The 13,907-nt window shown below is 46.7% G+C and overlaps 1 protein-coding gene across 1 annotated transcript in view; it reads right to left on the reverse strand.

Moving 5' to 3' along the window:
- The window catches only part of SMU1 (SMU1 DNA replication regulator and spliceosomal factor), a 42,650-nt gene that overhangs the window by 14,675 nt on the left and 14,068 nt on the right, over positions 1 to 13,907 (reverse strand). The window contains exons 5-6 of the mRNA XM_077272571.1: positions 12,803 to 12,931; positions 2,884 to 3,003 (exon numbers count right to left, since the gene is read on the reverse strand). Of these exons, the coding sequence (XP_077128686.1) occupies positions 2,884 to 3,003; positions 12,803 to 12,931 (249 nt within the window). The remainder of the gene's footprint in view (positions 1 to 2,883; positions 3,004 to 12,802; positions 12,932 to 13,907) is intronic.

Raw genomic sequence — 13,907 nt, forward strand, 5'->3', positions numbered from 1 at the left:
TTTTCAGCACGTGGTTCGTTTGCATGGCATTCCGGAGAACATTGTGTCCGATAGAGGTTCCCAGTTTGTTTCTAGGTTTTGGCGGGCCTTTTGTGCTAGACTGGGCATTGATTTGTCTTTTTCTTCCGCATTTCATCCTCAGACAAATGGCCAAACCGAGCGAACTAATCAGACTTTGGAAACTTATTTGAGATGCTTTGTGTCTGCTGATCAGGATGATTAGGTGGCTTTCTTGCCATTGGCCGAGTTTGCCCTTAATAATCGGGCTAGTTCTACTACCTTGGTTTCACCCTTCTTTTGTAACTCTGGTTTTCATCCTCGTTTTTCTTCAGGGCAGGTTGAGCCTTCTGATTGTCCTGGGGTGGACTCTGTGGTTGACAGGTTGCAGCAAATTTGGGCTCATGTTGTTGACAAATTGGTGTTGTCTCAGGAAGGGGCTCAGTGTTTTGCTAACCGTCGTTGCGGTGTTGGTTCCCGGCTTCGGGTTGGGGATTTGGTCTGGTTGTCTTCCCGTCATGTCCCTATGAAGGTTTCTTCCCCTAAGTTTAAGCCTCGGTTTATTGGCCCTTATAGGATTTCTGAGATTATCAATCCAGTGTCTTTTCGTTTGGCCCTTCCAGCCTCTTTTTCCATCCATAATGTTTTTCATAGATCTTTGTTGCGGAAATATGTGGTGCCCGTTGTTCCCTCGGTTGATCCTCCTGCCCCGGTGTTGATTGATGGGGTGTTGGAGTATGTGGTTGAGAAGATTTTGGATTCTCGTTTTTCGAGGCGGAGGCTTCAGTATCTTGTCAAATGGAAGGGTTATGGCCAGGAGGATAATTCTTGGGTTGTTGCCTCCGATGTTCATGCTGATGATTTGGTTCGTGCCTTTCATTTGGCTCATCCGGATCGGCCTGGGGGCTCTGGTGAGGGTTCGGTGACCCCTCCTCAAGGGGGGGGTACTGTTGTGAATTCTGCTCTTGGGCTCCCTCCGGTGGTTGTAAGTGGTAGCGCTGCTGTCTCTGAATCACAGCATTTATCAGGTGTTTTCACTTTTTGCAATTTGGACAGGGCTATTTAGTCTTGCTTCACCCTTTAGTCAGTGCCAGTTGTCCATTGTTCCTGGAGGATTCACATCCCTGCCTGGTCTCTTCTGCTTTGCAGTTCTTTTCAACAAAGATAAGTTCTGGCCTTGATTTTGCTGTCCACATGCTGTGGTCTTATTGTTCAGTTATTTTCCATGTTTTGTCTTGTCCAGCTTGGTCTGTATAAGGATTTGTTTAGCCAAGATGGTATCTCTGGAGATGCAGATATACCCTCCATGTCTTTAGTTAGCTGTGGAGTTTTTGTATTTTCTGTGGTGGATATTTTCTAGTGTTTTAATACTGACCGCATAGTACTCTGTCCTGTCCTTTCTATTTAGGTAGAAGTGGCCTCCTTTGCTAAATTCTCATTTCAGTCTGTGTATGTTTTTTCCCTCTCCTCTCACAGTCAATATTTGTGGGGTGCTGCCTGTTCTTTGGGGATTTTCTCTGAGGCAAGATAGTTTTCCCTTTTCTATCTCTAGGGGTAATTAGTCCTCCGGCTGTGTCGAGATGTCTAGGGAGCACTAGGTACATTCCACGGCTACTTCTAGTTGGGGTGTTAGGTTCAGGGTCTGCGGTCAGTACAGGTACCACCTTCTCCAGAGTACGTCCCATGCTGCTCTTAGGCCACCAGATCATAACAGCGCTCCTTCCCTTCCAAGCCCTGCCGTACGCCCAAACAGTGGTTTACCCCCACATAGGAGGTATCAGCGTACTCAGGACAAATTGGACAACGATCGTGGTCCAGTTTCTCCTTTTACCCTTGGGAAAATAAAAAATTGTTGCTAAAAGATCATTTTTGTGACTAAAAAGTTAAATGTTCATTTTTTCCTTCCATGTTGCTTCTGCTGCTGTGAAGCACCTGAAGGGTTAATAAACTTCTTGAATGTGGTTTTGAGCACCTTGAGGGGTGCAGTTTTTAGAATGGTGTCACTTTTGGGTATTTTCAGCCATATAGACCCCTCAAACTGACTTCAAATGTGAGGTGGTCCCTAAAAAAAATGGTTTTGTAAATTTTGTTGTAAAAATGAAAAATCACTGGTCAAATTTTAACCCTTATAACTTCCTAGCAAAAAAAAATTTTGTTTCCAAAATTGTGCTGATGTAAAGTAGACATGTGGGAAATGATATTTATTAACTATTTTGTGTCACATAACTCTCTGGTTTAACAGAATAAAAATTCAAAATGTGAAAATTGCGAAATTTTCAAAATTTTCGCCAAATTTCCATTTTTTTCACAAATAAATGCAGAAATTATCGACCTAAATTTACCACTAACATGAAGCCCAATATGTCACGAAAAAACAATCTCAGAACCGCTAGGATCCGTTGAAGCGTTCCTGAGTTACCTCAAAGGGACACTGGTCAGAATTGCAAAAAATGGCCAGGTCATTAAGGTCAAAATCTGCTGGGTCATGAAGGGGTTAATCCAAGATCTAGTGATTAAAATGTACATTGTTCATGGGTCAACCCCTTTAACAAATACATTCACTATACTATATAGTCTTGCAGGGGCTGGCCCGGGTGGTCAGCAATGTAACAGTGGAACAGTGTCTCAGGACTAAGGAATCACAATTCACTATCACGTAGTCTGACAAACACATCTGCATTTGGTAGATGTCTAGAGTGAAATGCAGAAGATCTACTGTGAAAGCCACTGCCTGACCGGTCATCTATGTCTGTAAAGGGGCCAGAACTAGATGCCATGCAGGCAGCAGTTTATGCCCTCACAGACTAAATCAATCACAATCATGTCGGCAGAATCCTTATTTCAATAAAGCAAAACTTACTGTTATATACAAAGTAAAGTACTTGCCTTTCTTATTTTCCCTGTTGTGAAGTTCCACACCTCAATAAATCCATCCACTGACCCAGTCACCAAATACTGACCATCAGGTGAAAAGCGGGCACATTCAACGTGCGATTTCTGACCAAACTGTAAAGACAAGAGTAAAAGGTAAATTCCAATCAATTTGTAAACCAATGACAACCCATTTATTAAGCCAATGCCTTGATATAGTTTACAATACTATACAGGTTTTCCATTGAAGAAAGCTGCAGTACATTTGTTACTTATTATAGCATGTAAAGTGAATTTATTAATTATAAGTGGAAAAATAGACTGTCAAATTCATACAGTATTAGTAAATATGACAAAAAGGTATATTTGAGCGTGGAAAATTTTTCATCATAGTTTAGGCATGGAAAATAGGTATTAGACCTACCGGTAATTATGTTTCCAGGAGTCCATCCCGACAGAACCATGGAGGCAGTCCTCCTCCTTGCAGGGACAGGAAACACATGAGAGGTTAAAAGGCCCCTCCCCACCCCAAGTCCCTCAGTTTTTTAACAAGTACCAAAACATGGATAATGCAAATAACACTTTTATTAGACAATATCATACTACATCATACAACATAGCATAATCAGGGAGGGAACTAACCGTTCTGTCAGGATGGACTCCTGGAAACATAATTACCGGTAGGTCTAAAACCTATTTTCCAGGACGACCCTCCTGACAGCACCATGGAGAATACCCAAGTTCCTCCTCAGGGTGGGATTACTGCCTGGAGGACTTTCTTCTCAAAGGCTGTCTGACGGCCAGATAAAGAGAGTATGGAAAGCTAGCACTCGACAGTTATGGGTGTGACGGTGCAAGTGAACGGAACCAGTGGTCCTCTCAGTCATAAAGATTCATATAATCACTGCACTCGTACTATGAAGATACTTGATTCAAGTGAATAGTTTTATTAAACAAATGCTCAGGTGAAGCGATAGGCAAAATTTTGCCTATCGCTTCACCTGAGCATTTGTTTAATAAAACTATTCACTTGAATCAAGTATCTTCATAGAACAAGTGCAGTGATTATATGAATCTTTATGACGGCCAGATAACACATCTAAATTTATAATGCCTGCAGAATGTGTTGAGCCTGGCCCAGGTTGCCGCCTTACAGATTTGGTCTACTGAGGCATCTGCCCTCTAAACCCAGGAAGTTGACAAAGCTCTAGTGGAGTGGGCTCTCAAATTTTCCGGGGGCTAACACCTTCAGACTGATAGACTAAGGGAATTACGGTGGTAATCCATCTAGCGATGGATGCTTCAGAGGCCTTCCTTCCCCTGTTCTTTACCCCCGAACAGGACAAATAAGTTATGGTCCTGCCTTAAGTCACGAGTAGCCTCTAGGTATTCAATTACCGCCCGTCTAACCTCCAACAAGTGGAAGGCCCGCTTCTTCTCATTTCACAGAATGAGGGAAGAACGATCTCTTAGTTCAGGTTTTGGCATGATGTTACTTTGGGTACAAAGGAGGGGTCCAATTTTAAGACTATATGATCCTCCTAAATCTGAAGATATGGGTCCTGGGTAGAAAGGGCCTGGATATCCCCTACACGTTTAGCCGTGGTAATGGGCACAAGTAAAGCCGTTGTTAATGTCCGGACTGAGATGGACATCTGTTCCCTTGGGGCATAGGGTTCCTTGCATAGGGCTCAAAAGACCAGGTTTGGATCCCAGGGGGGTAGACTGTCTGATTGTAGGCTGTAATCTCTGAACTGCTCTGATAAATCTTATTATCCACAGGTGAGTGGCCAAGGGTAGTCAAAGTATGTGCTCAATGCAGAAACTGGACCTTTAGTGTACTGGGTCCCTTATAATCTAAAACACCCGGGATATAAAGAGCCCCTGCCGAAAAGTCAAATTTGCCGCCCTCCAAGCAGAATCTCTTCCAAATCTTGCAGTATATTGCAGAAGTGACTGGTTTCCTGCTAGCCCGGATAGTAGCTATGACCTGGTCCGACAAGCCCCGAGCCCTCTGGATATCCCCTTCAGGATCCAAGCCGAAAGGTGAAGCCCTTCTGGGTTCTGATGGAAGACTGGACCCTGGTGGGTAATATCCTCTCTCTGAGGAAGCATGATCGGGTCTTCTACTGCCATAGGTTCCCACTGCTGGGAGCTACTTCTCCTCTGCCAGTATAGGACCACCCTCGCCCCATCTTCCTGAATTTTCCCAAGGACAGCTGGAATGAGTACTAGCGGTGGGAAGGTGTAAGAAAGGGTCTTGTCCCACCTCTGACTCAGTGCACCTACCGCCTCTGGGACATCCAACGGGTTGCGCAAATAGAAGTTTGGAACTTTGAATTTTTCCTGGTCGTGAACAGGTCTATAAGAGGAGTCCCCCAACGATCGCACAGGTACTGAAACACCTCATGGTTCAGCTCCCATTCTGTTGGTCAGATTTTCCATTTGCTTAAATAGGCTGCCACGGTGTTCTGGGATGAACAGCAGTGATTGAGAGGATCGTCCCTTCTGCCCAGGAAAAGATTCTCTCTTCTAGATCCTTAAGTGCCCGATGCATGGCGCCGCCTTGGTGTTGCAGGAAGGAGACCGTCGTCACGTTGTCTGACAGTATTCTGACGTGTTGATCCCTTACCGACGCCTGACTCAGTCTTAGGACTTCCCAGACCGCAAACAGCTCCCTGAAGTTGGAAGACCTGTGGCGGATCTCATCCGACCATCTGCCCTGAAGGATTCTTCCTTGTAGGTGGGCACCCCATCCCCACATGCTGGCGTCCATGTTGATTACCACGCAAGGGGAGGAGAACAACTGTACTCCCACCCGTAGCTTTCTGGCCTGATTTCACCAGAGTAGTGATCCTTTTACTGTTAGGGATAAAGAGATTGTCCTGTCGAGTGAGGACTGCTGCCGATCCCAGACTGACAGGATCTCCCTTTGTAGATTTCTTGAGTGGAACTGGGCCCACCAGACACAAGGGATGCAAGCTGTCATCAGGCCCAGCACCTTCATAGCTGATCTGATGGAGACGCGGTTCCTTATCTCTGACTCTGTTCATAACAGACTCCTGTTTCTCCGCTGGCAAGAAGGATGTTCTGCAACCGGAGTCCAGCAGCACCCCCAGGAAGATCTTCCTGGTCTCTGGTATAAGGTCTGTCTGTTCATGGACCAGCCGAGGAATTCCATTGTTGAAATGGTCCGATTTCTGTGACGCACTAGCCGATCCACCGATCTCGCCACCAGAAGGAAGTCGTTCAGGTACGGCACTATGACGATCCCTTGGTTTCTTAGGTAGGCCACTACTTCTGATATCAGCTTGGTGAAAACTCGGGGAGCCAAAGCCAGGCCAAAAGGAAGACACAAACTGGTAGTGGCAGGTTCGATCTGGCAGTCTTACAGCAAATCTCAAATAATTTTGAGATGCTGGGCGGACAGAAACCTGATAGGCACTTTTCAGGTCGATAATACACAAGAAGGCACCTTTGTCTATGAGGTGGACTGCGGATCTTATTGACTCCATCCTGATCCTCTTGTATCTGACCCTTAAGTTTAGAGGTTTTAGATTTATTATCGTATGGGCCTCTCCTGACGGCTTTACAATGAAGAACAGGGAGGAACAGTAAGCTTTATCCACCTCTGCCCGGGGGACCGGGATTATGACTGTCGAACTGGCTAGCTCTTCTAAATCCGCCAACAGAGTCTGCGGCCACTGTAGTGGTAGCAATAAATATTTCGGGGGGAGGAGAGCAAAACTATCGCGTACCCTTCTGCTATGGTCTGGAGGACCCATTGGTTCAGAGTAATCAGGAGCCACCTTGCTGCGAAATGACAGCCTCCCCCCATCTGGATGCTGTAATTGCCTCCTGGGTCTAGAGCTTGACCCAAAGAGAGAGCTTGTTCTTTCCTCCTCTACCATAGGAATTACTGTAAGTTCCACTACTGGCCTTCCCCTGGCTCTTGTGTTCATATTGTCTCAGAGAGGGACCTCACTTCCAAAAGAACTGGTTCCTTTTAAGCCCGTCTTCTGGGAACCCCTTATTTTTATCGGAAGACTGCTCTAGGATGTTACCTAATGCTGGCCCAAAAACCCTCAACCCTGAAAAGGGAATGGAGCACAGTTTGGTCTTGGAGGCTGTGAAGGAAGCCCCTGTTCCTCCCACGTCACCAATCCGTGACGTCACTACACAGGCACAGCTCTCCGGCGCCCCCTTTGTCTCTCAGGTCAGTAAGGGAACTGCACCTAGAGCAAATGGCCGCCGGGGAGACTGCCCTGTTACCCACACTGGGTATTCTAGGATTCGCAATCAGAGTAAAAGGATCAGCCCAAAATTAATTTATGATTTAATTGCCTTAAGGGCGCACTAGGTAATTACAAGAAATATACAATCACAATATATCAAGAGTTACAGTCAGAGTACAATATAACAACAATGATACAAGGCTTAAGGTATAAAGCTGGACGTCAATTTACCAGGTTAGAGGTCGCTTGTGGAAGCCGGGGGGCGCAGCGTTCCGCAGGTCCAAAACTTTAGTTGCCGGGCAGCCCCCAGAAAGCGTGTGCTTGCTCCCCTCTGGCTGGCATGCCCTGTTTCTTAGCTGGTCATCTTCTGAGTGTCCCACTCTCCACATGTTCCAGCTCTTAACCCTGCCGTGTCCCTCCCCCTGTAGCTGGGTGGGCTTAGCAATCTCCACCCCTCTGCCTCCCTGCAAGATTTATTCCAATATCTAATAAATGGGATAACTTCTCTCAGGATGATCGGATCAGTACCCGGGCAGTACCAGCGCCTGTGGTTTGTTCTGCCGGTCGGACAGGGATCAAACCTGGACCCATTCGGTCCCCGTGGGAGGCTGATCTCTATATCTCGGGTTTCAGACCCCCCACGGACACAGGAGTCGCACTATTAGATGCACAATTTCTTTAGGACGAGGGGAATATTTTTATGAGCCGGTACCTCGGATTATGCGTCTATAATTCATGATTCCCTGTTGTAGACGGTTTGACTGGACAGCCATAAGAGATGTGTATCCAGTGGCCACTTGACATGCGTGGTTTAATTAAGCCCCCAGGCATTTCCAAGCCCCCTGCTGGTGTGGCTTCCTCCCTGAGCTTTGAAGTACCTTCTGCAATCTACACTGAGCTCAGCCGATTACCATACTAATAGGCACTATGTTCATTAGAAAAGGTGGGGGCCAGGAGCACTCCTCTCTGCAGACCTGTGACCAGGAGACAAAATGGAGTCACGCCAATCTGTGTTAGTATGCCCGTCCAAGATGGCGGCTGTTCCCTCATCACAGAGGCGTTGTCACCAGACCAAGATTTTAGCCAAATAGCTCTACGAGCCGCTTTGGTCAGAGTTATTCCTAGCTGAGAATCTGGCAGACTCTGCAGAAGTATCAGCCAGGAAGGCAGTAGCTGATTTCATTAGGAGAAGGAAGGCTAAGATATAGTCTCTCGGGGTCTTCTTGGACAAATGTTCCTCCAATTGCCCCATCTACAAGAACATAGATCTTGCCACAGAAGTAGCTGCTCTGTTTGTCCCGATTAGGGCCGCAGATGACTTCCACGCCCGTCTCAGGAGAATATCGGCCTTTCTGTCCATTGGGTCTTGTAGACTTGAAGAGTCCTCAAATGGGATGGATGTTCTTTTAGTGACTCTGGCGACTGGCACATCAATCTTTGGAATTTCTTACCAGACCCCGACATCAATCCTTGGAATTTCCTACCAGACCCTGATGCCATCAGGGTCGAAGGGTAGGCGACTTTTGAAGTCCCGAGACAATACCAGTTGCCTTTCCACATCCTCCCACTCTTCCAGCACCATAGCGCGAATGTGATCGTTTATCGGGAACACCAGCTGTTTTTCTGCTCTTAGACCTCTGAACATTAAGTCCTGTCTGGATTGTGGCTTTGGGTCCTCATCCACCTGCATCGTGCCTCTAACGGCACGTACCAGTTCGTCCATATCCTCTGAAGAAAATAAATATCTTCCGCCCTTTTCCTGACTCTCAGTCAGTATTTCACCCTCTTCCTCCTGTTCTGACCCCAGGGAATGGGATTCCACCTTTGAGCTCTGCTCCAATTCCCACCTAGTCCTCTTATTGCATGGACCCAGACTGGGAGGCTGCTGGAGAGAGAGGCTGGATATGCAGGCCTCTACCTCTTCCCAGATCAGGGACCTCATTTCGGATAGAAGGGATAGCTGTTTCTGCCATAGGTGTCGGGGAGCTTCACATGGCATATGGGGCATCGCCTGGACTTTGTTGAGGCTTTTCCGGTCCATTTGGGCATAGGCATGGGCATAGCTGGGGTTCCCTTATCCTGTACAATGCAAGAGAGGGAGTAATTAGGGGCTGAGTGGTGAGGACGGGCTGGTGCTGGGGCCTGAATGAACACTGAGGACAGGGCCGCACGTAGCGGACTTACCCTGCCATCCTGGTCCGCCTTGCCCGAATCCTCCATTGTACCGCTGTACGCCCTGCGAGCTCCAGGAAACAGGAATGCTGCCTGTCTCGCTACAGTTCCGTGTTCTACCTTGGAACGCACGCCGACCACTCGGCGCCCGTGACGTCAGCGGAAGTGCGACCGACCCCGCATAGCACAACTTCCGGAAGAAGCAGCAGGCCAGCGTCCGAGAAGAGAGCCTCCCACCGTGAGGAGCGGGTCAACCCAGGAGCCCGTCCGCTCGCTGGTCTCTGGGGCAGAGGGACTCCCCACCGGGGAATTTTGGCCCTGAGCCGCTTGACAGGAGGAAGGATATGGACGAGCCACACGATCCCCCTGAGCCCTGCAGGTAAGCCGTGCTCCTCTTGTGCGTTCCTCCGTGTAGGGACAGGAAAACACACTGAGGGACTTGGGGTGGGGCCATGTAACCTCTCGTGTGCTTTTCCCGTCCCTGCAAGAAGGAGGATGACTCCCTCCATGGTGCTGTCAGGAGGGACGTCCTGGAAAATGTGTCTACAAAAAAAATTCAGACAACATATAAGAAAAAAAGGATGGTGCAAAATGCTAGCCTCAGTACTCATAAGTGAAAGAACAGAACACAAATGTATTAGCAGAAGACATTATCCTAGTTTTATCGTTATGTTACCAATATTCAGTGATTTCCACTGGTGGCATAGCAGATGTCCGGGCGGTAGTCCACTTGTGTCCAGACGCTTCCCCTCATATCTTTGGATAAGGGACTCCACTGTCTTTTTGGGGAAATTCACTAATGTTGCACTGGCCTCCAAGATGGCCTGATTTATCACCCTGTGACTTCTTTCTGTGGGGCTATACATCAAGGACTCAGTATATTTAACCTCTTCCTCCGCCAGCCAGAGGATCTGAACGATCGGAAACAGCGGATCACTGAAACAGTGAAATCCATACCCAAGGATATGCTGGGACACAAGTGGACTACTGTCTACACATCTGCAGTTTCACCCATAGAAATCACTGAACAGCCGTGGTGTGTAGATAACACTTGGATAGATAATGGGTCTTCTCATGGTAATAAATTTGTATTATGTGCCCTCACTTATGTATACCAAGGCTAGAATTTTTCACCATCCTTTTTGAATCACTTTGTACTAAGAGTAGTGAACCTCTGTTAGGCAGGTGTCACACTTGCGAGCGCAATGCGAGAAACTCGCCTCAATACCCGGCACTGCACTCGCAAGTGTGACCCCGGCCTTATGGTTTAAGTGAGAAACCCCACCAACATAACAGAGCTGAAACGGTTTTGTAAGGAGAAATGGGCTAGAACTCCTCCAAGCCAAAGTGCAGGACTGATTATGTACCAGAAATGTTTATATGCAGTGATTGCTGCCAAAGGTAATCACACCAGATACTGAAAGCCAAGGTTCACATACTTTTGCCACTCACAGACATGTGACACTGGATCATTTCCCTCAATAAAAAAACACAAAACTTTTTTCTTTTACTATGTTTGGACTTGTTTTATTTTCTTTACCTACTTTTAGGACTTGTGTGAACATCTGATTATTTTTAGGTCACATTTATGCAGAAATATGGAAAATTCTGATGAGCTCAGAACCTTTCAAGCACCACTGTATATGCTGTTTTTCACATGCACTTTTGTCAGCTGGAGGTTTTCAATGTTCAAGTGACTTGGAGATGTAACACACTTAGTTCATGAGAAACACATTGGACTTTAACTCCATCCCGATATGTGCCGTATATGTACGGTGCTACAGTAGCGGCGTTCGTGAAAACGTATATGTACGGTAGTTTTCAGCATCGCGTCACCATGATCAAATGTGGGTGTTTAACATCTCTGATGCCAATGTCAATAGTGACAGCAACACTGATAGGCATCAGAGAGAGGGAGCCAAAAGATGGCCGGGGGAGCGGTGTCGCTCAGGGACAGTGGCCTGTAAGGGTACCGTCACACAGTGCCATTTTCATTGCTACGACGGCACGATTCGGGACGTTGCAGCGTCGTATGATTATCGCTCCAGCGTCGTAGACTGCGGTCACACGTTGCAATACACGGCGCTGGAGCGATAATTTCATGACGTATTTGCGATGTAGAAGCCGTTGGTTACTGTGCGCACATCGTATACAACCTGTGTCACACGATGCAATCATGCCGCCACAGCGGGACACTAGACGACGAAAGAAAGTTTCAAACGATCTGCTACGACGTACGATTCTCAGCGGGGATCCGGATCGCAGTAGCGTGTCAGACACAACGATATCGTAACGATATCGCTAGAACGTCACGAATCGTGCCGTCGTAGCGATGAAAATGGCACTGTGTGACGGTACCCTAAGCTGCACCTGACAGCAGGAGCTGGCATGCCTCCTCCCTGTCTGCCTGATGAAGGCAGATGTGAAACAGGCATCAATGTGGGCGCCTCATCGTGTGTCCTCTCATCTCTACCCAGGTAGGTAGTTTGGTATGTGTATATTATATATTTTTTATCATTATTATATAGCCAGATATTTCATTATTACTCATCCCCCAGTTTCTCTTGCAATTGTGATCAGCCTTACATCATGCATCATATTCACGTCAGAAAATTAGGCTGCCAAACATGATTTCTATGCATTTAAGCACTGTAGAACTTTATATATGAATTGCTGCATATGATCAATTTGGCATAAGCTTTATATCATGAACCACATCTATGTCCAAACATCAAGCCGCCGATCATGGCACCTGTGCATTTATGCACTGTAGTGCTATTGCATTTTATATATGAATTACTACATACAAATATTTAGAATTGAGAGTCCTCAGTGGTTGATACCTTTTAATGGCTATATGTGTAATTGATCTTCTTGATTCTCTTGTGTCTTTTTGCTTCCGATATTCAATAATGATGTTCAAGCATGAGTACACACCTTGACTAGCGCTTCATTCTGGTTGTCAACCCCCCTTCCTTTTTCATATGTGTTTTTTAGTTATATATTTTTTATTCTTGATCTCTATATACTGATTATTGCTTTTCAGGTTCTCTCATATTTCTCATTTCCGATTGGTCACTATAGTCCCTATTATACGCTCGTGCTAATTTGTTGGAGTATACATATACGTATATACATGTTTACACACATATGTTTATATATCTATAGTCATTTATATGCACGCATTTGCACTTTCCTAGAGAATTTAGTGGCACAGGTGTATATGTGTAATTATTTTTGAGCTTTTATTAAAATTCCTTGAGTCGTCTAGTTTCCGCTAATGATTCCAGAAAATTTTGCATTCAAAAAGTCAAATTGCGCTCCATCCTTTTCAAGCCCTGCCATGCGCCCAAACAGTAGTTTTTCTCCAAATATTGGGCATCGACGTACTCAGGACACAACAACGTAATTAGTGCATTTTCTCCAGTTACCCTTGTAAAACAGGCTGGGGGGTGTGTGAAAGGGTTAATAACACATGGTGGGGAAATTGCACATCACAGAAATAGATTAAGAATAAATTGCTTTACCTTTATGTGTCTGCTCAATTGTGTAGGGAACTTTTCTTCCTCTACATCCTTCACAGCCGCTTTACCACGGAACAAATCAATGGTCATTCCAGGAGGTAACAGTCCCTGATGCTGCTGCCATTTTAAAGCCTGAAAAATAAAATTTGTGAAATAAAAGTTCCTTTGCCATCTGTATGCCTAAAGTACTGCATACAACAGAGGTATAACACCCTTTCTTCTTCTCCTGGTGAAAGACATAGATGTGACCATCATGTGTCCAATTACTTGTTGATGTACAGTGGGGAAATTAAGTATTTGATACAATGTCAATTTCTCTATCGCCTCATTGGGGGACACAGGAACCATGGGTGTATGCTGCTGCACTAGGAGGCTGACACTATGCACAAAAAGTTAGCTCCTCCTCTGCAGTGTACACCCCACCAGCTGGCATTATACACTTCAGTTTAGCTTAGTGTCAGTAGGAGGTGGACACGGGTCTTTCATTAGACCCTTATCTACCTCAGTGTGCGTCGTTTCTTTTCAGGTTTTCCGGAGGGATACAGGGTGATCAGTCATACCTGTAGTCCCACAATACGGACTTTGAGTACTGTGTGTACTGCCACCCCGTATCCTCATAGATCCCTCAGCAGGACCATGATCCTAGCACACAAGCGTGCTCAGAAGTCCGGTCCTGGCTCCGTCCCCCACCCACTCGCCCACCAGAGCCTGTCGGTTGGAGGAGACGAGGACGTCCATCAGCTCCCTGAACATCTCATTCCTCTTCAGGCTAGTATCGGCGTGGGAGGTTTGAGGTGAGTATTTCCCCATCCCAGATCTTTCAATGGGGGGGGGGGGGGGGTCTTGCTAGGGGCTCCCAGAATACCTGGTCGTCGCTTGCACCCAGATTGCAGCAGCACGGCCCGGGATTACTGTATTGCGCGGCGGCCTTTGCAGGCCGCCGCGTTTCTTTCTTCCCATGCGGCAGGCAGGCTTTCTCCCACCCGACAAACTTCTGCGGCCCCTCTGCCTTCTATTCCGGCGCGGGGCCTTTACAGGCTGCCGCGCCGCTTCCTACCCCGGCGGCCGCACTCGGACCCTCTCCAGTGCGACAGCCCTGACAGGCTGC

This window comes from Ranitomeya variabilis, chromosome 1 (genome assembly GCF_051348905.1).
Source record: "Ranitomeya variabilis isolate aRanVar5 chromosome 1, aRanVar5.hap1, whole genome shotgun sequence".
NCBI lineage: Eukaryota > Metazoa > Chordata > Amphibia > Anura > Dendrobatidae > Ranitomeya > Ranitomeya variabilis.